The sequence below is a fragment of the Heptranchias perlo genome, chromosome 9 (genome assembly GCF_035084215.1).
Source record: "Heptranchias perlo isolate sHepPer1 chromosome 9, sHepPer1.hap1, whole genome shotgun sequence".
Lineage (NCBI taxonomy): Eukaryota > Metazoa > Chordata > Chondrichthyes > Hexanchiformes > Hexanchidae > Heptranchias > Heptranchias perlo.
In genome coordinates, this window is record NC_090333.1 from 51,460,214 (window position 1) to 51,488,047 (window position 27,834).

General features: G+C 44.8%; 1 protein-coding gene across 1 annotated transcript in view; it reads right to left on the reverse strand.

Annotated features, from left to right (window-relative positions):
* Window positions 1–10,788: 10,788 nt before the first annotated feature.
* Window positions 10,789–27,834, reverse strand: part of efcab7 (EF-hand calcium binding domain 7) — a 79,412-nt gene continuing 62,366 nt past the window's right edge. The window contains exons 13-14 of the mRNA XM_067990399.1: window positions 26,985–27,092; window positions 10,789–13,768 (exon numbers count right to left, since the gene is read on the reverse strand). Of these exons, the coding sequence (XP_067846500.1) occupies window positions 13,694–13,768; window positions 26,985–27,092 (183 nt within the window). The 3' untranslated portion in view covers window positions 10,789–13,693. The remainder of the gene's footprint in view (window positions 13,769–26,984; window positions 27,093–27,834) is intronic.

Below are 27,834 nucleotides of genomic sequence, written 5' to 3' on the forward strand. Positions count from 1 at the left end.
CGGCATGCTTGGTTTCATTGGTCAGAACATTGAATACAGGAGTTGGGATGTCTTGTTGAAGTTGTACAAGACATTAGTAAGGCCACACTTGGAATACTGTGTACAGTTCTGGTCACCCTATTATAGAAAGGATATTATTAAACTAGAAAGAGTGCAGAAAAGATTTACTAGGATGCTACCGGGACTTGATGGTTTGACTTGTAGGGAGAGGTTAGATAGACTGGGACTTTTTCCCCTGGAGAGTAGGAGATTTAGGGATGATCTTATACAAGTCTATAAAATAATGAGGGGCATAGATAAGGTAGATAGTCAAAATCTTTTCCCAAAGGTAGGGGAGTCTATAACGAGGGGACATAGATTTAAGGTGAGAGGGGAGAGATACAAAAGGGTCCAGAGGGGCAATTTTTTCACTCAAAGGGTGGTGAGTGTCTGGAACGAGCTGCCGGAGGCAGTAGTAGAGGCGGGTACAATTTTGTCTTTTAAAAAGCATTTGGACAGTTACATGGGTAAGATGGGTATAGAGGGATATGGGCCAAGTGCAGGCAATTGGGACTAGCTTAGTGGTATAAACTGGGCGACATGGACATGTTGGGCCGAAGAGCCTGTTTCCATGTTGTAAACTTCTATGATTCTATGATTCTATAATAGAATTCCTCTTAAAAGCAAATGGTTTCCTAACACAACGTTTACCCTTAACTAAATTTGCACTTATCAGCAACTCACATTTCCAGTTACTAAGTGGTAGAAACCTTGCAATAAAATACTTTCCAGTAATTCCTCTTTTAAAAAGTTTTCCTCCCCTCTATTCTTTTTGGTTTCTTTGTTCCACATAACGTTCATGGCTTAGAAGGTAGGCAAACCACTTTCCAGTATGGGTCACTGGATGGCATTCAGGAGCAGGAATCATGGGTGATATTTTTCACTTCACTAGTCGGGGTCACTGAGGCCAGTAATAGCAATTCTGACTGAAATCAGCCAAATCTACATGATCCAAGTTTCGAACCCGGGTATAGTCCTGGTTTGCATGGTTCATTTCTAGACTGGGCAGTATACTTACTAAGAATTTATTTCTTCCATTAACTGGTGTTCTCACCAACAAAAGTTCACCTTGGATCATTGCCTCAAAACAATGTAAAAACAGAAAGGACAGCTTGTGAATCAGCTTTTGTTATCAGATATTGACTACCATAAAAGGGATTGGAAAATTTCACCAAGGCTTACTCCTAACTGAAGTAGCCTCTATTCTTTGATCATTTTTTCATTGAACTGCCTGACTACAAAAAGTCACCCTAGTTAGGCCGATCAACGGTCAATTGATTCTTAACAAAACTGATAAGTAACAGTTTTGGTAGTGGTGAGGTGGCACTCATTTTTCAGTATTGCAGAGCAGAGATAGACATAGGTTCATCTACCTCTCTGTTCATTTCCTTGTTGAGCTGCATATGACCAAGTGGACACCTGTAATATCTCCCACCAAGGACAGTTTAAGAGTGAAGGGGAGAGAGAGGACCTACAGGAGGATATACCTACAGAAAGCATTGGTGGCAACCTGGGAGCAGGCTACATGCCCACCTACTTGATTGTAGTCATCAGGCCAGATGGACAATGAAAATGGATAAAACAATACAAAAATAGGGAGTAAAATTACCCAAGTACCTCCTCCCAAAATAAAAAAAAACAAAAATCAAACTTTGAGGTTACGGTAGCCTAGTGGTCATGGTACTGGACTCACAACCCATAAGTTCTGAATTCAAATCCCATCACATCAAATTTTAAAATTGAATACAATAAAGCCCCGACTGGTTCACTGATATCATTCAAGGAAGGGAGCCTGCCACTCCTACCTGGTCTGACCTACATGTGACTCCAGTCCCATACCATGTGGTTATTTCTTAATGCCCTCTGAAGTGGCCTAGGAAGCCAACAATTGATAAAAAGTTCAATAATAAGAAGAAAATTGGATGGACCAATCAGCAACAACCCAGGCATCGTACAAGACTATGACAAAGGCAATTTTAGCCTAATTGACTCTGCACAGTCCTCCTCACGAACATCTGGGGGCTGGTGCCCAAGTTGAAAGAGCTGTTCCACAAACTAAGCAAGCAACAGCCTGATATAATCGTACTTACAGAACCATATCTAAAAGCCAAAATCCCAGATTCCTCCATCACCATCCCTGAGTATGTCCCATCCCACCAGCTTAGTAGTATACAATCGGAAAATCTTTGAATCCAGATCCCATGAAGTCTCATGGCTTCAGATCAAACAAGGTCAAAGAAACCTCTTGCTGATCACCAACAAATCAGTAGTTCCTCATGTTGAACATCACTTGGTGGAAGCTCTCAAGGAAGCAAGGGCTTCAATTTCCACCACCAAGAGTGGCTCAGTAGTTCCACAACTGGCCAAGCCCTGAAGGACATACCTGGTTGCATCAGGTAGTGAGGGAACCAACAGTAGACCGTCTCCTCACTGTCTGTTCACAATAGCATTGGTAGAACTGACTATCATACAGGACATAGCCAGGGTTGTGATGACAAAGTCTCATTTCCCCTGTGAGGACATTGCCATTGTGTAGTGTGGCACTACCATCATGCTAAGTGGGACTGACTAAGGACAGATCTAGCTGCACAAAACTTGATATCCATGAGGTGCTCCGAGCCATCAGCAGCAGTAGAATTGTATATCATCACAGTGTGTAACTTATAGCCTCTCACTCCTTGATCATTGTCAATTCAGGAGACCAACCTTGGTTCAATTTCGAAGTGCAGAAGAACATGCCAGGAGTAGCACAAGGCATACCTTAGAATGAGGAATGAATCTTGTGCTACACAGGACTACTTACATGCTAAACGCCAAGAGAAGCAATCTATTGACAGAGCAAAGATGTTCCACAACCAATGTATCAGAGTAAAGCTTTGTAGCCCTACCATATGCAGTCGAGAATAATACTGGACAACCAGGCAACTAACAGAGGGAGGAGGCTTCATGAACATCCCCATTCTCAACCATTGTGGAGCCCAGTATGTAAGTGCAGGAAACAAGACTGAAGTGTTTGCAAGTGTCTTCAGCCAACAGTGCCGAGTGGATGATCTTATTCGACCTTCTCCCAAGGCCTCCACCAGATACCAGTGTTCTAGTCAATTTGGTTCACTCCACATGATATTAAGAAGCGGCTGAGTGCATGGGACACAGTAAAGGCTATGGGCTCAACAACATTCTAGCTGTAGTATTGAAGACAAGTACCGCAGAGTCAGCCACTCTTTCAGCCAAGCTGTTCCAGTACAGCTTTGACATTTGCATCTACCCGACAATGTGGAAGATTGCCAGGTGTGTCCTATCCACAAAAAACAGGGCAAATCTGACCTGACCAATTACTGCCCTATTAGCCTCCTCTCAAAAACAGTTAAATCATCAATAGTGCCCTCAAGCAACACCGACTCACCAATAACCTACTTATCGATGCTCAATTTGGATTCTGACAAAATCACTCAGCTCCAGATCTCATCACCAGCCTTGATCCAGGCATGGACACAAGATTAATGCCAGGAGAGGTGAGAGTAGCTGCCCTTGACATCAAGGCAACATTCAACCAAGTATGGCATCAAGGAGTCCTGGCAAAACTGAGGTCATTGGAAGTCAAAGGGTAAACCCTCCATCCAGTGGCTGAAGTCATACTTGACGTAAAGAAGATGGTTGTGGGTGTTGGAAGCCAGTCATCACAGCTCCAGTAAATCACTGCAGGAGTTTGTCAGGGAAGTGCCTATGGCCCAACAATCTTCAACTGTTTCATCAATGATCTTCGCTCCATCATAAGATCAGTAGTGGGGCTGTTCATTGATGATTCCACAGTGCTCAGCTTCATTCACAACTCTTCTGATAATGATGTAGCCTATGCTAGCTTACAGCAGGACCTGTATATATGCAGGCTTGGGCTAGCAAGTGGCAGGTAACATTTGTGCTACATAAGTGCCAGGCAATGACCATCTCAAACAAGAGAAAGACCATCCATCTCCCCTTGACCATCAACATCACCACCATCGCTGAGTCCCCCACCATTAATATCTGGGGGGCGGGGGGGAAGGGAGGGGGGGGGGGGGGGAGCAGAAGTTTAACTGGACCAGCCATATTAACTATGTGGCTACAAGGTAGAGGTTGGGTACTTTACAACAAATGGTTCACCACCTGACTCCTGAATGTCTCTCCACCATCTACAAGCCTCAAGTCCGGAGTGTGATGGAATACTCACCACACTCAAGAAGCTCAACACCAGACAGGACAGAGCAATTTGTTTGATTGATGCCCCTGCCTCTGAATTCAATATCCACCCCCTCAGCCACATACTATGGCTGCAGTATATACAATCTACAGGATACACTGCAACAATTCACCAAGGTTATTTTGGCAGCACTTCCCTCCCCTGCAACCTCTATCACCGAGAAGGACAAGAGCAGCAAAGTCAATCACCTCCTGACTTGGGACATATATAGCAGTTTTCATCGCCACCGGGTTAGAATCCTGAAATTGCCTACTTAACACCATTATGGGAGCACCATCACCACAAGGACTGCAGAAACTCAGCGAGAAGACCCACCATCCCCTTCTCAGGGCAACTGGAGATGGGCAATAATCCCAAGAACAAAAAAAAATGATTGGATTGTGCATATAGGTTGTTATTCCCCCATTTATTGTCATTCACAATTGAACGGAATTTCACTTGGTACTTCACCTGGTGGCACAGCTGAGATCACATTTAAGGACCACATTGCAATACCAAATTGATGCAATGAAAAATAATTATGAATCATGCTATCCTTCACATATCCGATGGTAACAACTTCTGCTTATATAGTGGATTTCACATGAAAACACATTGAAAAGCATTTAACAAGGGAACGTGGTGGACACCAAAAAGGAAATGAGATTCAGGGGACTGACGGAAGAGTCGAAAGGATAGGTCTCATAAAGGCTTCTGAAAGCAGAGAGCAAGGAGGGGAGTAGCAATGCAAAGAATTCCAGAAAGCAGGATTATTTTGTTTAATAGAAGATAAAAGCTAGAACTTTCACCTTTCGCAGATATTGGTTCAGCTTTTTTTTTTATTCGTTCATGTGATGTGGGCGTCGCTGGCGAGGCCAGCATTTATTGCCCATCCCTAATTGCCCTTGAGAAGGTGGTGGTGAGCCGCCTTCTTGAACCGCTGCAGTCCATGTGGTGAAGGTTCTCCCCACAGTGCTGTTAGGAAGGGAGTTCCAGAATTTTGACCCAACGACGATGAAGGAACGGCGATATATTTCCAAGTTGGGATGGTGTGTGACTTGGAGGGGAACGTGCAGGTGCCTGCTGCTCTTGTCCTACTAGGTGGTAGAGGTCGCGGGTTTGGGAGGTGCTGTCGAAAACCTTGGCGAGTTGCTGCAGTGCATCCTGTGGATGGTACACACTGCAGCCACAGTGCGCCGGTGGTGAAGGGAGTGAATGTTTAGGGTGGTGGATGGGGTGCCAATCAAGCGGGCTGCTTTGTCCTGGATGGTGTCGAGCTTCTTGAGTGTTGTTGGAGCTGCACTCATCCAGGCAAGTGGAGAGTATTCCATCACACTCCTGACTTGTGCCTTGTAGATGGTGGAAAGGCTTTGGGGAGTCAGGAGGTGAGTCACTCGCCGCAGAATACCCAGCCTCTGACCTGCTCTTGGAGCCGCAGTATTTATATGACTGGTCCAGTTAAGTTTCTGGTCAATGGTGACCCCCAGGATGTTGATGATGGGGGATTTGGCAATGGTAATGTCGTTGAATGTCAAGGGGAGGTGGTTAGACTCTCTCTTGTTGGAGATGGTCATTGCCTGGGACTTGTCTGGCGCGAATGTTACTTGCCACTTATCAGCCCAAGCCTGGATGTTGTCCAGGTCTTGCTGCATGCAGGCTCGGACTGCCCATTATACACCCCGCTCAAAATTGAGCGAGGTGTATAAAGGATGGCTGATCCGATATCATCCGTTTTCTAACCCCTCCGAAGTTGCAAGTTCTGCCCAAAGTAAAAATACAGTATAGCAGAAACTTTGGAACTATGTACTAAATAAAAATGTAGGATATTTCTATGTTTAGCATCAAACTAAAAGTGGGTCTCTGTAAGGGCAGGATAAGTTATGTGTTAGCTGACATTTACTGTACTGGGTTACAATTACAGTGCAAAAAGTCACAGTGCAAAGGAATCACTAGAAGGTTAAAGATAGTCTTCCAAGATTTCTTGCTGCCAACATGTCTGAGGCAGTGAAGGCATACTTTAAAATAACCAGCAGTTAGTCTGTTATAGTTCCAAGTATAACAAGTGTGTTCAGCTATGAAATGATCAGACTTCAAGTAGGCTCATAAAGAACTTTTCTTGCTTCCAGATTTAACACTAAAGTATTTGAACAAACTTTAAAACAAAACTCAGATTCTTGATATCACTCCAAAAGCCACAACTGATACTTCAATGTGCATTAAAAATAATGTAATCTTCCCTGATGTCTCAGTGGGTAAATGTACTTTGTGGTGTGGCAATGAGCCATACAAATGCAGGGATTTCAGTTTTGATCCCTGGTTTGTGCTGAATCAGCTGGTGTCTGCTGAGGTAGGTACTAAAAATGATCTTGATGTCCCCAGACTAGGTGAGGGGGGGAAAAAATTACTATGCAATGACACTTAAGTGCATGCATGAACTTTAAGTGAGAACAGGATTGTGCTCAACATTGATGTGCCTGCCCCCATAGTTAACTCAGTTCGTTGACACCTGAAGAAAGGCTACTTGATTGAGGTAGTGGAGGGAGGCCCACCTCCATGGAACTGTACCCCAGCATGAATCACTGTCTTCTGGAGAGGAGACTATGATTAAACCTTATAGTGGCTCAGTTCTATACAGTGAATTTATTAACTAAGCCTTTAGGCAGAGGAGAGCCCTCTGAAAGGTGTTTAATTATAATTTTGTTTTTGGATTTGTTAAGTAAAAAATACTTTGTTAAGTTGAAGTATGTACCTCCGACATTAAAACATTAAGGGAAAGTTATAAAGACTTCCATGCAGCTCCAGTCTCTGACTGACAATATAGCAGTTTCAGCAACAGGCAGATTAGTCCAGCTTTTTTTATTTCAGAGTGAAACTCCTAGAGAAGTAAAATTTTCAGGTGAGTTTCAGTAGAATGAGTCACCCAAAGATGGCCTTTTATTAATTAATATGAACCATTACTTGTGACCAGTATGAAATTCTTTTGATACTGTACAGAAAATGTATTGTTATTCAGACATTTTAAACGATAGGATGGATGCAACAAAAAGTTCAATGTCTTGCAAAAATCATCCAGCAATGTATACAGACCAAAGTGTTTCCACAACCCAGACCACAACTCTACCCCACGATCACCTGAACACTCCCAGACACCATACTTCCCAGCTGCCTCCCACTCCTTCCCTCCCAGATCATTGCTTCCTCCATGCTCTGCAGTCCTGCCACATCCAGTCGTGAATGGTGGTGGACAATTAAACAACTAACGGGAGGAGGAGGCTCTGTAAACATCCCCATCCTCAATGATGGCGGAGTCCAGCACGTGAGTGCAAAAGACAAGGCTGAAGCGTTTGCAACCATCTTCAGCCAGAAGTGTGGAGTGGATGATCCATCTCGGCCTCCTTCCGATATTCCCACCATCACAGAAGCCAATTCAGCCAATTCGATTCACTCCACGTGATATCAAGAAACGGCTGAGTGCACTGGATACAGCAAAGGCTATGGGCCCCGACACATCCCGGCTGCAGTGTTGAAGACTTGTGCTCCAGAACTAGCTGCGCCTCTAGCCAAGCTGTTCCAGTACAGCTACAACACTGGCATCTACCTGACAATGTGGAAAATTGCCCAGTTATGTCCTGTCCACAAAAAGCAGGACAAATCCAATCCGGCCAATTACCGCCCCATCAGTCTACTCTCAAGCATCAGCAAAGTGATGGAAGGTATCGTCGACAGTGTTATCAAGCGGCACTTACTCACCAATAACCTGCTCACCAATGCTCAGTTTGGGTTCCGCCAGGATCACTCGGCTCCAGACGTCATTACAGCATTGGTCCAAACATGGACAAAAGAGCTGAATTCCAGAGGTGAGGTGAGAGTGACTGCCTTGACATCAAGGCCGCATTTGACCAATGAGCCCTAGTAAAATTGAAGTCAATGGGAATCGGGGAAAACTCTCCAGTGGCTGGAGTCATACCTAGCACAAAGGAAGAAGGCAGTGGTTGTTGGAGAGCAATCATCATCAGCCCCAGGGCATTGCTGCAGGAGTTCCTCAGGGCAGTGTCCTAGGCCCAACCATCTTCAGCTGATTCATCAATGACCTTCCCTCCATCATAAGGTCAGAAATGGGGATGTTCACTGATGATTGCACAGTGTTCAGTTCCATTTGCAACCCCTCAAATAATGATGCAGTCCGAGCCCGCATGCAGCAAGACCTGGACAACATCCAGGTTTGGGCTGATAAGTGGCAAGTAACATTTGCGCCAGACAAGTGCCAGGCAATGACCATCTCCAACAAGAGAGAGTCTAACCACCTCCCCTTGACATTCATCGGCATTACCATCGCCAAATCCTCCACCATCAACATCCTGGGGGTCGCCATTGACCAGAAACTTAACTGGACCAGCCATATAAATACTGTGGCTACAAGAGCAGGTCAGAGGCTGGGTATTTTGCAGTGAGTGACTCACCTCCTGACTCCCCAAAGCCTTTCCACCATCTACAAGGCACAAGTCAGGAGTGTGATGGAATACTCTCCACTTGCCTGGATGAGTGCAGCTCCAAAAACACTCAAGAAGCTCGACACCATCCAAGACAAAGCAGCCCGCTTGATTGGCACCCCATCCACCACCCTAAACATTCACTCCCTTCACCAGCGGCGCAGAGTGGCTGCAGTGTGTACCATCCACAGGATGCACTGCAGCAACTCGCCAAGGCTTCTTCAGCAGCACCTCCCAAACCCGCGACCCCTACCACCTAGAAGGACAAGAGCAGCAGGCACATGGGAACAACACCACCTGCACGTTCCCCTCCAAGTCACACACCATCCCGACTTGGAAATATATCGCCGTTCCTTCATCGTCGCTGGGTCAAAATCCTGGAACTCCCTTCCTAACAGCACAGTGGGAGAACCGTCACCACACGGACTGCAGCGGTTCAAGATGGCGGCTCACCACCGCCTTCTCAAGGGCAATTAGGGATGGGCAATAAATGCTGGCCTCGCTAGTGATGCCCACATCCCATGAACGAATAAAAAAAAATCCATTTCCCCCACTTGCCAACCCCACTCCTTACTTCCTCCGAGCCCCATCTCTGCCACTTTTGATCCCCATCAAATCCCAGCTTCTCAGTTTCTCTTCTACCCACACATGTTACAGCACGTCCCCAAAAGTGCCTCACCACATACTGATTCCTGTCCTGCTGCGTACCTTTGAATTAAAAAAGGGTAAGAGATAAAAATCGGGTCAGTCGGTAAAGGAATTTGTATGAGAACCACAAAGAGAGATTGGGAGATGTACAGGCAAGAATGGAGAAAGACTTACATCAAGAGTGGGAGAGAAACAGTTGGAGATCAACAGTTGGAGTTAACTGTTGTTGGAGATAAATAAGTGTTAGAGCCAAACAAAGAAAAATTGTAAGACAAACATAAAGACAAAGTATTAGACAGTAGGGGAAAAAAAAGTTACAGGAAGAGATGCCATTTTCCTTCTCCAATAGTAATGCTGTGGAAGATCAAATCAAAGTTTTAGGTCTGCCTTTGGTATTCTCTTGGGTATGGGCGCTTTCCATAAAAGGTCCAAGTGCTTTACATTCAGGAATGTGCCTGTGCTGTTCAATGTCGAATTATACAATAGTGTCACCGGTGGTGTAACAATAGCACCCTCTTGTGCTCTGAACTGAATATCATGGCCCCGATATTTACTCGGAACCGGGCAGAGAGCGGGGTGGGGGGATTTTTGGACGGGAAACCCGGAAGTAAGGTTTTCCCGCACATCATGATGATTTTGACCGGAGGATGTCTTTAAAATTTTTTCAACAGGTTTCGCGCCCAAAAGCCAGCCAGATTGACAGGTTGCTTGCCTGTCGGGCAGGAAAACAGCCAGGGAGATATTGGGGTCTTTGGGGTTTCGATGGAGGGGTCGGAGAGAGATCGGGGTCTTCGGGGTTCGGAGAGGGGGGGAGATTGCGGGGGTGGGGGGAAGTCGCACATCATTGGGGAGGGGAAACAGCCAATTGCGGGGTGTTTAAAAGGTAAGCTTGGTGAGCTGCGGGGAAGCACTCCTGCTCCTCCTGGCCCCGAAGCAGTGCAATAAAGGCACTTACCTCATGGATCCGGTCCCTCTCGCTTCCTTTTGCCTGCCGGGATTCCTGCGGCCCAGGAAACCTGTGCTGGAGACATTAAATTCTAATGCCTGTTGAATTCAATTTAAAATCACCTCATTAACATCTGCAAATCATCTAAATGGCTCTGATAATTACCGCCCACCCCCCCCCCCCCGTACTAATAATTGACTCGCCTCCGGCGATTAGGTTACACGCGGTGAAACGCACCTCTGTTAAACCCGGAAGCAGGTGCGTTGGTGCCGATTTGCGGTCGTGCTTCAAATTTCTATTATTTTAACCCCACTCCACCCCCCCCTTCCTCCAACCCACCAGTTCACAGGGGTAAAACTCTCTCCCCACCCCCATGTCTTTCACGTGCACATCTCCATTCTTTCCAAAGGTATACTGAAACCCTTTAGTGAGCTGAGACCAGATATGAGTTGTTGAAACTGTTTTATCTTGCAGATAGTGTGAACATCCAGAGTAACAGATGTAATCAAATCTCACCTTGATTCACCTAACGACAGAATGCTCCCCGAGAACAAGAAAAATATGCCACACTACCCCTATTAGCTGGAGTGCTTAACTTTTCCCTGTCGGCCTTGTTATTCTGACTGGATCTGGGCTTGAGATAAGCTTGTTTCCCTTGCTAGGTCAGTTTCCACCCTAGCTGGTTGACTACCCGTGTTCCTCTGTCTTTCTCTCTCTTTGTCCCCAGCAAGTAGGAGAGCTATCCTTTAGACTTGTTCCTTGTTCAGTGCTTACATATAACTCATTCCTAAATCCTTTCCATGACCATAAGAAATAGCAGCAGGAGTAGGCCATACGGCCCCTCGAGCCTGTTCCACCATTCAATAAGATCATGACTGATCTTCTACTTCAACTCCACTTTCCCCCCTATCCCCATATCCCTTGAAGACAAAAAAAAATCAGAAAAACCCAAAACACGACAAGAGACAAAGAAGTGGTCAGAGATGGTCTTGTCAGTGATTAAGACTTTGGGTGCAGAGATGCTGTGAGAGATGGCGTCAAGGGGGCAGCCAAGGATATGGGTGGGAGAGTTTATATAAAGGGTGAAACCGAGGAAAGACAGGAGGGTGGTGAAATCAGAGAGTAAGGGGATGGGAGTTAAGGTGTAGATTGAAATCATTAGAATGAGGAGTCACCTGATGCAGAGGCTGAGGGAAGAGAGAAGGTAGAACATCTTAGTAAGAAAGTTGACATGGTGCATGAGGGGGCAAGTAAGATTTTAAAAGATAGCTGTGAGGAAAGGAAGAGGTTGAGGTGCTCAAAGGAGCAGATGGTGCCGGAAGAGTAGGGGGAGAGGCCAAGATGAGACTGGCAATGTGGACCATTCCATTGCCATGGTAGCTTGGGCAGTACTGGTGGTGGAAAGTGAAGCCAGGCAGTAAGGCTTCTGTGAGGGGAAAGGAGTCACTGCCTGGGAGCCTGTTTCTGTCAGGCTCAGAATCACAATAGAATCAATCACAATGAATTGTGAATTGAAAAGGCTTTGTTCATGAATGACCAAACATTCTGAAGGGTATTATGGAGAGGGCCAGTGATTGTTGATCCTCTGGGGCAGTGCAAGAGGTGAGTAGGATGGGGAAGAGGTTGGAGAGATTATTCCCCCAAGGTTTGCTCAGGGCGAGGTGATTCTGTATATTAAATCAAAAATACTAAAGCCAACAATATTATTTTTGAAATATTTAAAAAATACATATAAATTGGCACAACAAATATGCGGTTGCTAAATTTCAAGTACATTAAAAATAAGATGCCAATTATCTAGAATGTGATCAGTACATGTACTTTTTTCTGTGAATTTTGTGTTCCTCAAGGTAAAGGACTTTTGTGTTAGACACTGGAACACTTTCCATTTTGAGTACCAAGTCTCAGCATCAAGTATACCAAACTCAAGTATGGCAAGGTTAGGTGCTCTGGTGTACCTCACAAAGGTACCTCTGACTGACTCCATTTCCCACACCAGCCAATCTGTGCTTCTAAGTGATAAGGCCAATTTAGAGGCAGTGTTTTGTTGCAGGCCTATGCCCATAGGTTGAGACTGTCCAAGTTTATTCACACCAGATCTGTACAATGAGCAGACGACTTCCATCTATTCATCTAGGAAGCAAGATCCCAGATGTGAAATCGCAGTGTACTTGTAAACAAAATGCATCGGAAAAATCAGAACTGCAATAGTGAAAAATGCCATGTTAAAAAACATTGAAATAATAATACTGCTTTCCTACAAAGCTTCATGATTCTGAATATATTAAGACTTTATAAGAAGTAGCTGAAAAATGATTTTATGTAGGCAAAGCCATTAAATGGGCACCGTCAGCTTTTCAGTTTTCAAACAGGCTCAATTTCTGGAAGAGGCTGCTCTGTAAACTATTTCCACAGGTACTGCACGGCCTGCTGGAAATATTTACTGTACCTCTGCTCTATTGTAAACTTCACGTCGCAGATTTTTGTGATACTATTTTAATTTAGTAATGTGAAAGATAGGTTAACATCAAGTGAGATTGCCACCCAAAACACTAACCTATTTTTATTTCAGACTTCCATTTTTAAAAACTCTCTCCATAATACTGTTCAACGCCTCTTTAATGTCCATCAATTAATGTATTTTCTATCCCTCCCTCAATTCTCTTTTCTCCCACACAGACACATTTCCTGCATACAACTTGCTTCCACTGGGTAGGTGCAATCGTCTTAAAGGTTCCTATCGGGCTGCCATTGATCGCACTCAGTGATCGGCTGAGGAGAAGAGGTCATGTCGCGAGACATCGTAGAATATTAGTTTCAGTTTTGGTGTGGTGAATACCTTGCAAACAAGATACACTGCATCTGGTGGCCTGGCCGAAAGCCCGACAAAACTCACTTCAGCAGTAGCAGATGGATTGGATTGATGGACGGCCCAGAGACCATCTGGTTGCGAGATATGCTCCAACGTCGCTCTCTAATGCCTATGCTTTTAGGCCACTGAGCATTAATTTCATTTTTGTGGGTATTGTGTTGTTGTAATTAGGATATCTCTTAAACACACATAATGGCATGATACATCAAACTACAGTAATCCCAGAAAAAAGCATTTCTTGTCCAGTGTGATTTCACAACTCAACATTAACTATTTCCCTTGATATGTAAATGCCATATTCCATAGAATCATGATCATACAAAACACTTAGCCAGCAAATAAATGAGATCAATTAAAAATACATTAGAAGGCACACACACACACACACAAAAAAGTGTCAATTTAACTTGCACACAGGAGCATTGCCACCCAGATGCTTGATAATGCAGCTCAAAAATGCAGCTCCTTTCCTGCGCCTCATTTCAGGTCACAATGCTCTCAGTGCAGCTGTAAATCCATTCCTGCCTTTCATTGACGGGCATTATATGTTGGCAAACCTACAAATAACAAGGTAAGAAAATATTAAAATTAGTATTTCCATTTTATTCTATTGGGGAGGTGTATGGTCAGCAACCAGTGTTATTAATTTCCCCCCCAGCCCCTCCTCCAATTTAATCTTTCCATGGTCTGTGGCAAGTTGGTTGATCTCATTCGGAACACTGCAATTGTCCTTAACGTATCTGAGCGAGGGATGGGAAAATCAACCAGGATTTCTACTACTGATCAGCATACAATGATCTCGGCTGGAAGTATGTGTGGAAGTATGGAAGTATGAATAGGAACCCCATGGATGACCTCTGTTTTACGGAAATTAATCCTTATGTATCAGGGTAATTCACACCAATTATTCACAACTTTGTATCGTCATGAGTTATGTGGCCAGTGTAACTTGGTGGTTTGTTTTCTCGGAACATTGGTTCATAGTATCGTAGTATCATAGTAGGAGGCCATTCGGCAAATAGTGCATGTGCCAGCTTTTTGAAAGCTATCCAATTAGTCCCATTCCCCTGATCTTTCCCCATAGCGCTGTAAATTTTTTCCCTTCAAGTATTTATCCAATTCCCTTTTGAAAGTTACAATTGAATCTGCTTCCACCACCCTTTCAGGCAGTGCATTCCAGATCATTACAACTCGCTGCATTAAAAAAATGATTCCTCATGTCGCCTCTGGCTCTTTTGCAAATCACCTTAAATCTGTGTCGTCTGGTTACTGACCCTTCTGCCACCAGAAACAGTTTCTCCTTATTTCCTCTGGCAAAACAGTTCGTGCTTTTGAACACCTCTATCAAATCTCCCCTTAACCTTCTCTGTTCCAAGAAGAACAATCCCAGCTTCTCCAGTCTCTCCATATAAAACTGGCACCATTCTAGTAAATCTCTTCTGCACCCTTTTTCTTTATTCGTTCATGGGATGTGGGCGTCGCTGGCGAGGCCGGCATTTATTGCCCATCCCTAATTGCCCTTGAGAAGTTGGTGGTGAGCCGCCTTCTTGAACCGCTGCAGTCCGTGTGGTGAAGGTTCTCCCACAGTGCTGTTAGGAAGGGAGTTCCAGGATTTTGACCCAGCGACGATGAAGGAACGGCGATATATTTCCAAGTCGGGATGGTGTGTGACTTGGAGGGGAACGTGCAGGTGGTGTTGTTCCCATGTGCCTGCTGCTCTTGTCCTTCTAGGTGGTAGAGGTCGTGGGTTTGGGAGGTGCTATCGAAGAAGCCTTGGCGAGTTGCTGCAGTACATCTTGTGGATGGTACACACTGCAGCCACAGTGCGCCGGTGAAGGGAGTGAATGTTTAGGGTGGTGGAGGGGTGCCAATCAAGCAGGCTGCTTTGTCCTGGATGGTGTCGAGCTTCTTGAGTGTTGTGGAGCTGCACTCATCCAGGGAAGTGGAGGATATTCCATCACACTCCTGACTTGTGCTTTGTTGATGGTGGAAAGGCTTTGGGGAGTCAGGAGGTGAGTCACTCGCCGCAGAATACCCAGCCTCTGACCTGCTCTTGTAGCCACACTATTTATATGGCTGGTCCAGATAAGTTTCTGGTCAATGGTAACCCCCAGGATGTTGATGGTGGGGGATTCGGCGATGGTAATGCCGTTGAATGTAAAGGGGAGGTGGTTAGACTTGCTCTTGTTGGAGATGGTCATTGTCTGGCACGAATGTTGCTTGCCACTTATGAGCCCAAGCCTGGATGTTGTCCAGGTCTTGCTGCATGCGGGCTCGGACTGCTTCATTATTTGAGGGGTTTGCGAATGGAACTGAACACTGTGCAATCATCAGCGAACATCCCCATTTCTGACCTTATGATGGAGGGAAGGTCATTGATGAAGCAGCTGAAGATGGTTGGGCCTAGGACACAGCCCTGAGGAACTCCTGCAGCAATGTCCTGGGGCTGAGATGATTGGCCACCAACAACCACTACCATCTTCCTTTGTGCTAGGTATGACTCCAGCCACTGGAGAGTTTTCCCCCTGATTCCCACTGATTTCAATTTTACTAGGACGCCTTGGTGCCACACTCGGTCAAATGCTGCCTTGATGTCAAGGGCAGTCACTCTCACCTCACCTCTGGAATTCAGCTCTTTCGTCCATGTTTGGACCAAGGTTGTAATGAGGTCTGGAGCAGAGTGGTCCTGGCGGAACCCAAACTGAGCATCGGTGAGCAGGTTATTGGTGACCAAGTGCCGCTTGATAGCACTGTCGACAACACCTTCCATCACTTTGCTGATGATTGAGATTAGACTGATGGGGCGGTAATTTGCCGTCTTGGATTTGTCCTGCCTTTTGTGGACAGGACATACCTGGGCAATTTTCCACATTGTCGGGTAGATGCCAATGTTGTAGCTGTACTGGAACAGTTTGGCTAGAGGCGCAGCTAGTTCTGGAGCATAAGTCTTCAGCACTACAGCCGGGATGTTGTCAGGGCCCATAGCCTTTGCTGTATCCAGTGCACTCAGCCGTTTCTTGATATCACATGGAGTGAATCGAATTGGCTGAAGACTGGCTTCTGTGATGGTGGGATATTGGGAGGCGGCCGAGATGGATCATCTACTCGGCACTCCTGGCTGAAGATGGTTGCAAACGCTTCAGCCTTGTCTTTTGCACTCACGTGCTGGACTCCGCCATCGTTGAGGATGGGGATGTTTACAGAGCCTCCTCCTGTTAGTTGTTTAATTGTCCACCACCATTCATGACTGGATGTGGCAGGACTGCAGAGCTTTGATCTGATCCGTTGGTTGTGGAATCTCGTAGGCCTTGACATCCTTCCTAAAGTGTGGTGCCCAGAATTGAAAACAATACTCCAGCTGAGGCCTAACCAGTGTTTTATAAAGGTTTAGCATAACTTCCTTGCTTTTGTGATCTATGCCTCTATTAATAAAGCCCATCATCCCATGCGCTTTTTTAGCAGCATTCTCAACTTGACCTGCCACCTTCAAAGATTTGTGTATGTGCATCCCCAGGTCTCTCTGTTGCTGCACCACCTTTAAAATTGTACCATTTAGTTTATATTGCCTCTCCCCATTCTTCCTACCAAAATGTATCACTTCACACTTCTTTCTGTTAAATTTCATCTGCCATGTGTCTGCCCATTTCACCAGTCTGTCTACCTCCTCCTAAGGACATAAGAAAGGAGCAGAAGTAGGCCATACCGCCCCTCGAGCCTGCTCCGCCATTCGATAGGATCATGGCTGATCTTCAACCTCAATTCCACTTTCCCGCCTGATCCCCATATCCCTTGATTCCCCCAGAATCCAAAAATCTATCTCAGCCTTGAATATACTCAACATCCATAGCCCTCTGGGGTAAGAATTCCAAAGATTCACAACCCTGAGTGAAGAAACTCCTCCTCATCCCAGTCTTAAACGGCCAACCCCTTATCCTAAGACTATGCTCTCTAGTTCTGGACTCTCCAGCCAGGGGAAACAACCTCTCAGCATCTACCCCGTCAAGCCTCCTCAGAATCTTATATGTTTCAATGAGATCTCCTCTCATTCTACTAAACTCCAGAGAGTATAGGCCCATTCTACTCAATCTCTCCTCATAGGACAACCCTCTCGTCCCAGGAATCAATCTAGTAAATCTTCATTGCACCGCCTCCAAGTCTAGTATATCCTTCCTTAGGTAAAGAGACCAAAACTGTACACAGTACTCCAGGTGTGGTCTCACCAAAGCCCTGTACAATTGTAGCAAGACCTCCTTACTCTTGTACTCCAACCCCCCTTGCAATAAAGGCCAACGTGCCATTTGCCTTCCTAATTGCTTGCTGTACCTGCATGCTAACTTTCTGTGTTTCGTGTATAAGGACACCCAAATCTCTCTGAGCACCAACATTTAACAATTGCTTACCATTTAATAAATATTCTGTTTTTTTATTCTTCCTACCAAAATGAATAACCTCACATTTCCCCACATTATCCTCCATCTGCCACCTTCTTGCCCACTCACTTAACCTGTCTATGTCCCTTTGCAGACTCTTTGTGTCCTCCTCACAGCTTACTTTCCCACCTAGCTTTGTATCGTCAGCAAACTTGGATACATTACATTCGGTCCCTTTATCTGAGTCATTGATATTAATTGTAAATAGCTGAGGCCCAAGCACTGATCCTTGCAGTACCCCACTAGTTACAGCCTGCCAACCTGAAAATGACCCGTTTATTCCTACTCTCTGTTTTCTGTCCTTTAACCAATCCTCTATCCATATTACCCCCAACCCCATGAGCCCTTATCTTGCATAACAACCTTTTACATGGCACCTTATTGAATGCCTTTTGAAAATCCAAATATACTACATTTACTGGTTCCCCTTTATCTACCCTGCTAGTTATATCCTCAAAAAACACTAACAAATTTGTCAAACACGATTTCCCTTTCCTAAAACCACGCTGACTCTGCCTAATCATGTTATGATTTTCTAAGTGCCCTGTTACCACTTCCTTAATAATGGATTCCAGCATTTTCCTTAAGTCTGTTACTATCCTTCACATTGTTCACTGCATTTCTGAGTTTTGTGTCATCTATAAACTTTGAAATTGTACCCTCTATACCCAAGTCCAGGTCATTAATATATATCAAGAAAGCAGTGATCCTAATACTGACCCCTGGGGAACACAACTGTATACTTCCCTCCAGTCTGAAGAACAACTGTTCACCACTACACACTGCTTTCTGTCCCCTAGCCCATTTTGTATCCACACTACCACTGTCCCTTTAATCCCAAGGGCTTTAATTTTGCTAACAAGTCTATTATGTGATAATTTATCAAATGCCTTTTGAAAATCCATATACACAACATCAACTGCACTACCCTCATCAACCCTCTCCGTTACTTCATCAAAGAACTCAATCAACTTAGTCAATCACGATTTCCCTTTACAAATCCATGCTGACTTTCATTTATGAGCCCATACTTTTCCAAGTGCCAATTTATTTTGTCCTGGATTATTGCCTCAAAGTTTCCCCACCACCGACGTTCGGCTGACTGGCCTATAATTGCCGGGTTTATCCCACTCTCCTTTTCTGAACAGGGGTGTAACATTTGCAATTCTCCGGCACCATCCCCATTTCTAAGGAGGATTGGAAGATTGTGACCAGAGTCTCCGCAATTTCCACCCTTACTTCCCTCGGTAACCTAGGATGCATCTCATCTGGACCAGGTGACTTTTCTACTTCGAGTACAGCCAATCTTTTAAGTACCTTCTCTTTATCTATTTTTATCCTATCCAATATCTCTACTACCTCCTCTTTTACTGCTACAATGGCAGCATCCTCTTCTCTAGTGAAGATGGATGCGAAATATTCATTTAGTGCCTCAGCCATGCCCTCTGCCTCCACAAGATCTTTTTTGTCCCAAATCGGTCCCATGCTTCCTTTGACTACCCTTTTACTATTTGTATGTTTATAAAAGACTATTGGGTTCCCTTTATGTTAGCTCGCTAATCTATTCTCATACTCTCTCTTTGCCCCTCTTATTCCCTTTTTTAGATCTCCTCTGTATTTTCTGTACTCAGCCACGGTTCTCCACCATGTTATGAACCTTACATTCGTCATAAGCCTCCTTTTTCTGTTGCATTTTAATCTCTATATCTTTAGTCATCCAGGGAGCTGTAGCTTTGGATATCTTTCCTTTCCCCTTCATAGGGATGCGTCTACTCTGTACCCGAACCAACTCCTCCTTGAAGGCCTCCCATTGTTCAATTACTGTTTTGCCTACCAATTTTTGATTCCAATCTACCTGGGCAAGATCCCTTTTTAACTCACTGAAATTTGCCCTCCTCCAGTTAAGCATTTTCACATTTGATTGTTCCTTGTCCTTTTCCATAACTATTCTAAACCTAATGAAATTAGGATCACTGTTCCCCAAATGCACCACCCCCCCCCCCCACCCCCCACTGAAACATGCTCCACTTGCCCCACTTCATTCCCCGAAACTAGATCCAGCACTGTTTCTTTCCTGGTTGGGCTAGAAACGCTGTTCCAGAAAGTTCTCGAACACATTTCACGAATTCCTCCCCCTCCATGCCCTTTACACTGTTCCTGTCCCAGTCTATATTGGGATAATTGAAGTCCCCTATTATCACTACTCTTATAGTTCTTGCATCTTTCTGTAATTTGCTTGCAAATGTTCTCTATCTTCTTCCCACTATTTGGTGGCCTATAGTATACACCCAGTAGCGTAATAGCTCCTCTATTGTTCCTTAATTCTAACCAAATAGATTCTGTCTTTGACCCCTCAACTACATCATCCCTTTCCAGTGCTATAATAGTTTCTTTGATCAATATTGACACCCCCTCCCCCCCAAGCTTCCTTTCCTTCCTTCCCTTTCCTGAATACCTTGTGGCCAGGAATATTAAGTACTCAATCCTCCCCTTCTGTTATTGCCACTTTTCTTGAAGTGTATCTTTCATTTATCTGTAATACGTATGCAACAAAACATTGTTTGAGGAACACAGCGCATGCCACATAGGCTGGTTCATTAACCTATTTACCACAGCAGCTGTGGGTTTGATTAAAATGCCACAAGTGTTAGTTTGCACAGCCATCTGTGTGGCATTCTGTAAATGCAATAACACTAACAAAATTAAATATTCGCTCAGTTAAAATTAAATTAACTAACCACCATCACCAATGATTTTCAGAGGCAAAAGGCATGCCTAAGTAATGTGGAGAACTATGAATATAGTATGCTGGGTTGGGAAATCATTCATCTCATCAGACACTTTTGTTTATGCAAGATCTAATAACTGAAGAATGAATCACTTGAAAGCTGCACCAATTTGTCAGACCGTCAGAAGCAGCAACAGTCCTTTCCTGCATTAACTCAAATGATTTAGTGCAATTAATTTACAGAACCACATTTTAAAGCCCTAGTGGTAACTCCTGAAAGTTTGGTTACTTTATCAAACCATAATGGGACACTGTTTAGGACAATACAATTCATGTGAGATAAGAGAAGCAGGTGTGAAGGTGGATTTTCTCTGGTTTCTGGTGAGTAATCTGACCTCAGCTAAGGTTGATGTCTGGGTGCTATATTTCGGCACCCCTTGGCCTTGGGAGAGAGAAACAAAAATCAGTCAGGGCTCCTACTCCTGGTTGCGATCCAGTCATTCCTGCGTGTATGTGGACATTGGGTGAGGGTAAGATTAAGTTTGGCTGAGATGCTCCTGTGTCAAATAGCTTGCCGATACTGTGTAGACTCAAACAAGAAAGACAGTCATCTGGGTGAGGTACTAGATGGTGCTCAACACCCATGGAAATATACTCCAGCAACTCAAAAGATAAAAGGTAGATTTTTTTTTATTTCCAAAAATGTACCTTTTATCATTCTATCAAAGTTGATGCTTCATACTATGGTACTGTTTCAAAGATGCCAGCAACCTTCATGTGTGAATGTTGACAAGCTATTTGACTGTGGAGGGCATCAAAGTAAAACCCAATCCTTTCCTTAACCAACATTCACACCGGTGGATTTGCAAGCAGGGGATCACTGCATTGCGATTAGGACTGATTTTACCATTCTGGCCTATTGCAGTACCCCATTGCTATCCAGGCTAAGATCAGATAACTCTTGACTGGGGATGAAACTTAAAATCCTCCTGGTCAGTATGGCTTTATACCACATCATACAGTTTAGGGAACACTAATAAAGAAACGTTTATCGGGAAAATTGATATGGTAAGCCTAGTGGTTATGGTACTGGACTAGAAACCCAGAGGTCATGAGATCAAATCTCACCATGGCAAGTGGTGAAATTGTATTCAATAAAATATGCTAATTTATGGGCCAGTACCAGAAAAAATAACCATGAAAGCTTCTGTTTTGTAGTAAAAGCCCAACTGCTTCACTAATGTCCTTCAGGGAAGAGAGCCTGCCATCCCTAAGTGGTCTGGCCTACATGTGACTTCAGACCCGTACTACTGGCCTGGAAAGCCACCCAGTTTTAAACAATTCCTACCAAGTTCAATAATAAGAAAATTGGATGGACTTATCAGCAATGACCTAGGCATTGTATCAGGATATGACTTAGGTGCTCTCAGCCCAGTTGATCCTGCAAAGTCCTCCTCACTAACATCTGGGAGTTGGTGCCCAATTTAGAAGAACGGTCTCACAGACTCGTCAAACAACAGCCTGACATAGTTGCACTCATAGAATCATATGTCAGCCAACATGCCAGACTCTTCCATTACATACCCTCAGTATCTCCGTTCCCAATGGAAGGACAGACCCACCAGAGGTGGGGACACAGTGATGTAGAGTCAGGTGGGAGTGGCCTAGGGTGTCCACAACACTGGTTCTGGACTCCAAGAGGTTTCATGGCTCCAGGTCAAACAAGGTCAAGGAAACCTCCTGCTGACCACCACCTTCTCACCCTGATGAATCAGTATTCTGGATGGGAAACTACAATGTCCACCACTGACCAAATCCTGAACGACATGACATGTCTGCCAGACGTGGCCTTCAACAAGTGATGAGGGAACCAATACGAGAAAGTAACCTACTTGATCTCATCCTCTGTTGCAGATACAACCATCCACAATATCATTGGTAGAAGTGACCACCGCACAGTCCTTATGAAGACAGTCTTGTCTCCACCATAGAACATCCTCCATCATGTGGTGTGGCACTATCAACATGCCAAGTGGAAAGACTAAGGACAGATCTAGCAACCCAAAATTGGGCATCCCTGAGGCTCTGTGAGCCATCAGCAGCAGAATTGTATACTACCACAATCTATAACCTCACTGCCCAACATATTCCTCACACATTGATTACCATCTAACTAGTAGACCAACCCTTGTTGAATGCAGAATTTAGAAAGGTGTGCCAGAAGCAGCACAAGACATACCTTAGAATGAGGTATGAAGCTAGTGAAGCTATAATATAGGGCTACATGCATGCTAAACATCAAAAGCAGCAGATTATAGATGGAGCTAAGCAGTCCCACAACCAATGGATCAGAGCAAAGCTCTATAGCCCTACCATATCCAGTTGAGAATGGTGGTGGACCACCAGGAGGAGGAGGCTCCATGAAAATCCCCATCCACAGCCATGGTGGAACCCAGCAAAGAGACAAGGCTAAAGTGTATGTATGTGTCTTTAGCCAAAAGTGCCCAATGGATGATCTTATTTGGCCTCCTCCCAAGATCCCCATGATCATAGATACCAGTGTCCAGCCAACTTGGTTCACTGCACGTAACATTAAGATGTGGCTGAGTGTGCTGGGCCAATACAACACCCTGGTTGTAGTGCTAAAGACCTGTGCACCAAAGCCAGCCACTCCCTTAGCATTGGCATTGGCACTTATCCAACAACATGGAAAATTGCCCAGGTATGTCCTATCCACAAAAAAAGGATAAATCTAACCTGGCCTATTAGTGCCCTATCAGCCTCCTCTCAATTGTAAGTAAAGTGATGGAAGGAGTCATCATCAACACTGTCATCAAGTAACATTTATTCACCAACGCTCAGTCTGGGTTCAGAAAGAATCACTCAGCTCCAGGCCTCATCACAGACTTGATCCAGACATAGACACTAAGGCTGAATGCCAGAGGAGAGGCAAGTGCAGCTGTCCTTGACATAAAGGCAGCATTTGACCGAGTATGACACCAAGCAACCCCAGATAAACTGATGTCAATGGGGTTCAAGCTGAAAACTCTCCAGTGGCTTGAGTAAAACCAGACACAAAGGAAGGTGGTTGTGATTGTTGAAGGTCAGTCATCACATTCCCAAGCTTATTGCAGGAGTTCCTCAGGGAAGCGTCCTCGGCCCAAACATCTTCAGTTACTTCATTAATGACTTTCCCTCCATCACAAGGTCAGGAGTGGGGCAATTCACTAATGATTCCACAGTCATTAACTCCATTCACAACTCCTCCTATAATGAAGCAATCTACAATGGCTGACAAGTGGCAGGTATCATAAATGTCAGGTAATGACTATCCCAAACAAGAGAAATCCTAGACATCTCTCCCTGACCTTCAACAGCACCATAATCACTGAGTCCTCCACCAAACTCCTTGGATCCAACAGTGATCAGAAGCTGAACTGGACCAATCGGATCAACATCATGACTACAAGAGTACGGCAGAGTTTGGGTACTCTACAACAAGTGGCTCACCTACTGATCCCTCAAAGCTTATCATCTACAAGCCTCATACCATTGGTGGGGGAGTGCAGAACAAGGGGGCATAACCTTAAAATTAGGGCAAGGCTGTTCAGGGGTGAAGTCAGGAAGCACTTCCTCACACAAAAGGTAGTAGAAGTCTGGAAATCTCTCTCCCAAAAAGCTGTTGAGGCTAGGTCAATTGAAAATTTTAAAACTGAGACTGATACGAGTTTTGTTAGGTAAGGGTATTAAGGGATATGGAACCAAGGCAGGTAAATGGAGTTAAGAAACAGATCAGCCATGATCTAATTGAATGTTGGAACAGGATCAAGGGGCTGAATGGCCTACCCCTGTTCCTCCGTCAGGAGTGTGATGGAATGCTCATCACTTGCGTGGATGGTTGCAGCCACAACAACACTCAAGCAGCTCGACATCTTCCAGGACAGAGCAAATTACTTGACTGGTGCCCCTGCCACTCAACTCAATATGCAACCCTTACGTTAAACAGTGGAAGCAACATGCTATAGACAGAGCTAAGCGATTCCACAACCAACGGATCAGATCAAAGCTCTGCAGTCCTGCCACATCCAGACGTGAATGGTGGTGGACAATTAAACAACTAACAGGAGGAGGAGGTTCTGCAAACATCCCCATCCTCAATGATGGCGAAGTCCAGCACGTGAGTGCAAAAGACAAGGCTGAAGCGTTTGCAACCATCTTCAGCCAGAAGTGCCGAGTGGATGATCCATCTCGGCCTCCTCCCGATATCCCCACCATCACAGAAGCCAGTCTTCAGCCAATTCGATTCACTCCACGTGATATCAAGAAACGGCTACATGCACTGGATACAGTAAAGGGTATGGGACCCGACAACATCCCGGCTGTAGTGCTGAAGGCTTGTGCTCCAGAATTAGCTGCGCCTCTAGCCAAGCTGTTCCAGTACAGCTACAACATTGGCATCTACCCGACAATGTGGAAAGTTGCCCAGGTATGTCCTGTCCACAAAAAGCAGGATAAATCCAATCCGGCTAATTACCGCCCCATCAGTCTACTCTCAATCATCACTTGATGGAAGGTGTCGTCGACAGTGCTATCAAGTGGCACTTACTCATCAATAACCTGCTCACCGATGCTCAGCTTGGGTTCCGCCAGGACCACTCGGCTCCAGACCTCATTACAGCCTTGGTCCAAACATGGACAAAAGAGCTGAATTCCAGAGGTGAGGTGAGAGTGACTGCCCTTGACATCAAGGCAGCATTTGACCGAGTGTGGCACCAAGGAGCCCTAGTAAAATTGAAGTCAATGGGAGTCAGGGGGAAAACTCTCCAGTGGCTGGAGTCATACCTAACACAAAGGAAGATGGTGGTGGTTTTGGAGGCCAATTATCTCAGCCCCAGGACATTGCTGCAGGAGTTCCTCAGGGCAGTGTCCTAGGCCCAACCATCTTCAGCTGCCTCATCAATGACCTTCCCTCCATCATAAGGTCAGAAATGGGGATGTTCACTGACGATTGCACAGTGTTCAGTTCCATTCGCAACCCCTCAGATAATAAAGCAGTCCGTGCCCGCATGCAGCAAGACCTGGACAACATCCAGGCTTGGGCTGATTATTGGCAAGTAACATTCGCGCCAGACAAGTGCCACGCAATGATCATCTCCAACAAGAGAGAGTCTAACCACCTCCCCTTGACATTCAACGGCATTACCATCACTGAATCCCCCACAATCAACATCCTGGGTGTCACCATTGACCAGAAACTTAACTGGACCAGCCATATAAATACTGTGGCTACAGGAGCAGGTCGGGGGCTGGGTGTTCTGCGGCGGGTGACTCACCTCCTGACTCCCCAAAGCCTTTCCACCATCTACAAGGCACAAGTCAGGAGTGTGATGGAATACTCTCCACTTGCCTGGATGAGTGCAACTCCAACAACACTCAAGAAGCTCGACACCATCCAGGACAAAGCAGCCCGCTTAATTGGCACCCCATCCACCACCCTAAACATTCACTCCCTTTACCACCGGCGCACTGTGGCTGCTGTGTACCATCCACAGGATGCACTGCAGCAACTTGCCAAGGCTTCTTCGACAGCACCTCCCAAACCTGCGACCTCTATCACCTAGAAGGACAAAGGCAGCAGGCACATGGGAACAACATCACCTTCACGGTCCCCTCCAAGTCACACACCATCCTGACTTGGAAATATATCGCCGTTCCTTCATCGTCGCTGGGTCAAAATCCTGGAACTCCCTTCCTAACAGCACTGTGGGAGAACCTTCACCACACGGACTGCAGCGGTTCAAGAAGGCGGCTCACCACCACCTTCTCAAGGGCAATTAGGGATGGGCAATAAATGCTGGCCTCGCCAGCGACGCCCACATCCCATGACCAAATAAAAAAAATAACAAACAATGCAAACGAGTTTGATCTTGCCAAATTGATTCTGCTAATATAAGAATTGAACAGAGTGAGGAAGAAAGAACCAGCATTTATAAAGCGCTTTATCATGTCCTCCTAAAATGCTTTACATCCAATGAATAACTTTCAAAGTACAATCACTGTCGTTATATAGACAAACATGGCAACAATTTTCACACAAACAGCAAATTAAATAAATGACCTGTTCATCTGTTTTTGGTGGTATTAGTCGAGGGAGGAATGTTGGTCAGGACATACAGAATAAGGCACAAACTGCAGTGTTACAGGCTGGAGAAATATTAAGGAAAATAACACACCAAGGGGTTGGGATGATGTCAAACTGCATGATCAAAATTTAAACAATGTTAGTAAACCCCAAGATGTGTCATCTCCTTGACACTTAATCTTGCATTATTCTATATGAAATTTACAGGTGGAGTTTGCGCATATTTGCGCAGGTGGAGGAGCAAATTATTCAGTTTGTTGAGGTTTTCTTAATTGCTGGCGCCAGATGTCATGGCAGACAGCAACAGATGAGCCGACTACTGCTTTCAAGTCACATAAACTTAAAGTGAAATGTTATTGCTTTGCATAATTTAAACAGCAGTGAGATCAAGTTTCATGTCATGGTATGTTATATGGGGGTTGTAGACCTTGTGTATACTATGTTACCATTAACTTGTATAAAATTAAACTTACTGTGGTTGTCCTTGGTGCTACTTCCACTGCAAAAATACTAAGCCCCCGACTGCTGACACAATTCTTACTCTGCTCATTGTTGACATGAATGATCACTTTACTTTCAGACTGTAAAAAATACAAAAAGCAAGACATATGGTTATCAAAAATGAACAAAAATTGCACAGCAATAAACAAATTGTTTGGATTTCTGGCTTGGTGGTAAGAATTTTGAGTTTTTGTGGATCCCTACAACCGTACATTATCTTCCAAGTACCACTTAGAAAATTACTCAGTGTAGCTGTTGGAGATCCATTAAAAATTACTACTTTGCATCTGCACGACCTACAAGGCCGATACAAGCAGAGGTTTCACAATCTAACCCCTTGGTTTTAAAATGGGGAATTGTGCAATGAATTCAACAGTGTAACTGATACCACAGATACATTTGATTTTCTGATGTGCAAAACTTAAATAGGCAGCATACTTTATATATATAAAAAAAAAGTCTTGGTGGCACCGTGCAGTGGAGTGATGCAGGTCAAACCGCACTCCATCAATAGCCAAATCTCAGCTTACTTCACAGGGAAAGGGTGTCATATGCCTAGAGCAGCAACGGCAGAGGCCTGGGAACAAAATACCAACCTATCCTCTTGGCCTCAGAGCCATATGGCTCAGAGAGGACCAATGAGTAGGGTTGCCATTCATCTAATTTTGGATCAGTGTGTTTTTGGGTGAACTGTCTGGAAACTTTCCAAAAGTAAAAGTATGATCTTTGGCAAAAAAGGTCCCTTTTTTCCATTTACTTGTGTGTTTTAGATGTGGAGATTCTTGTTATTGAGGTTAAGGGTCTGGTTGAATTTTCACTAGA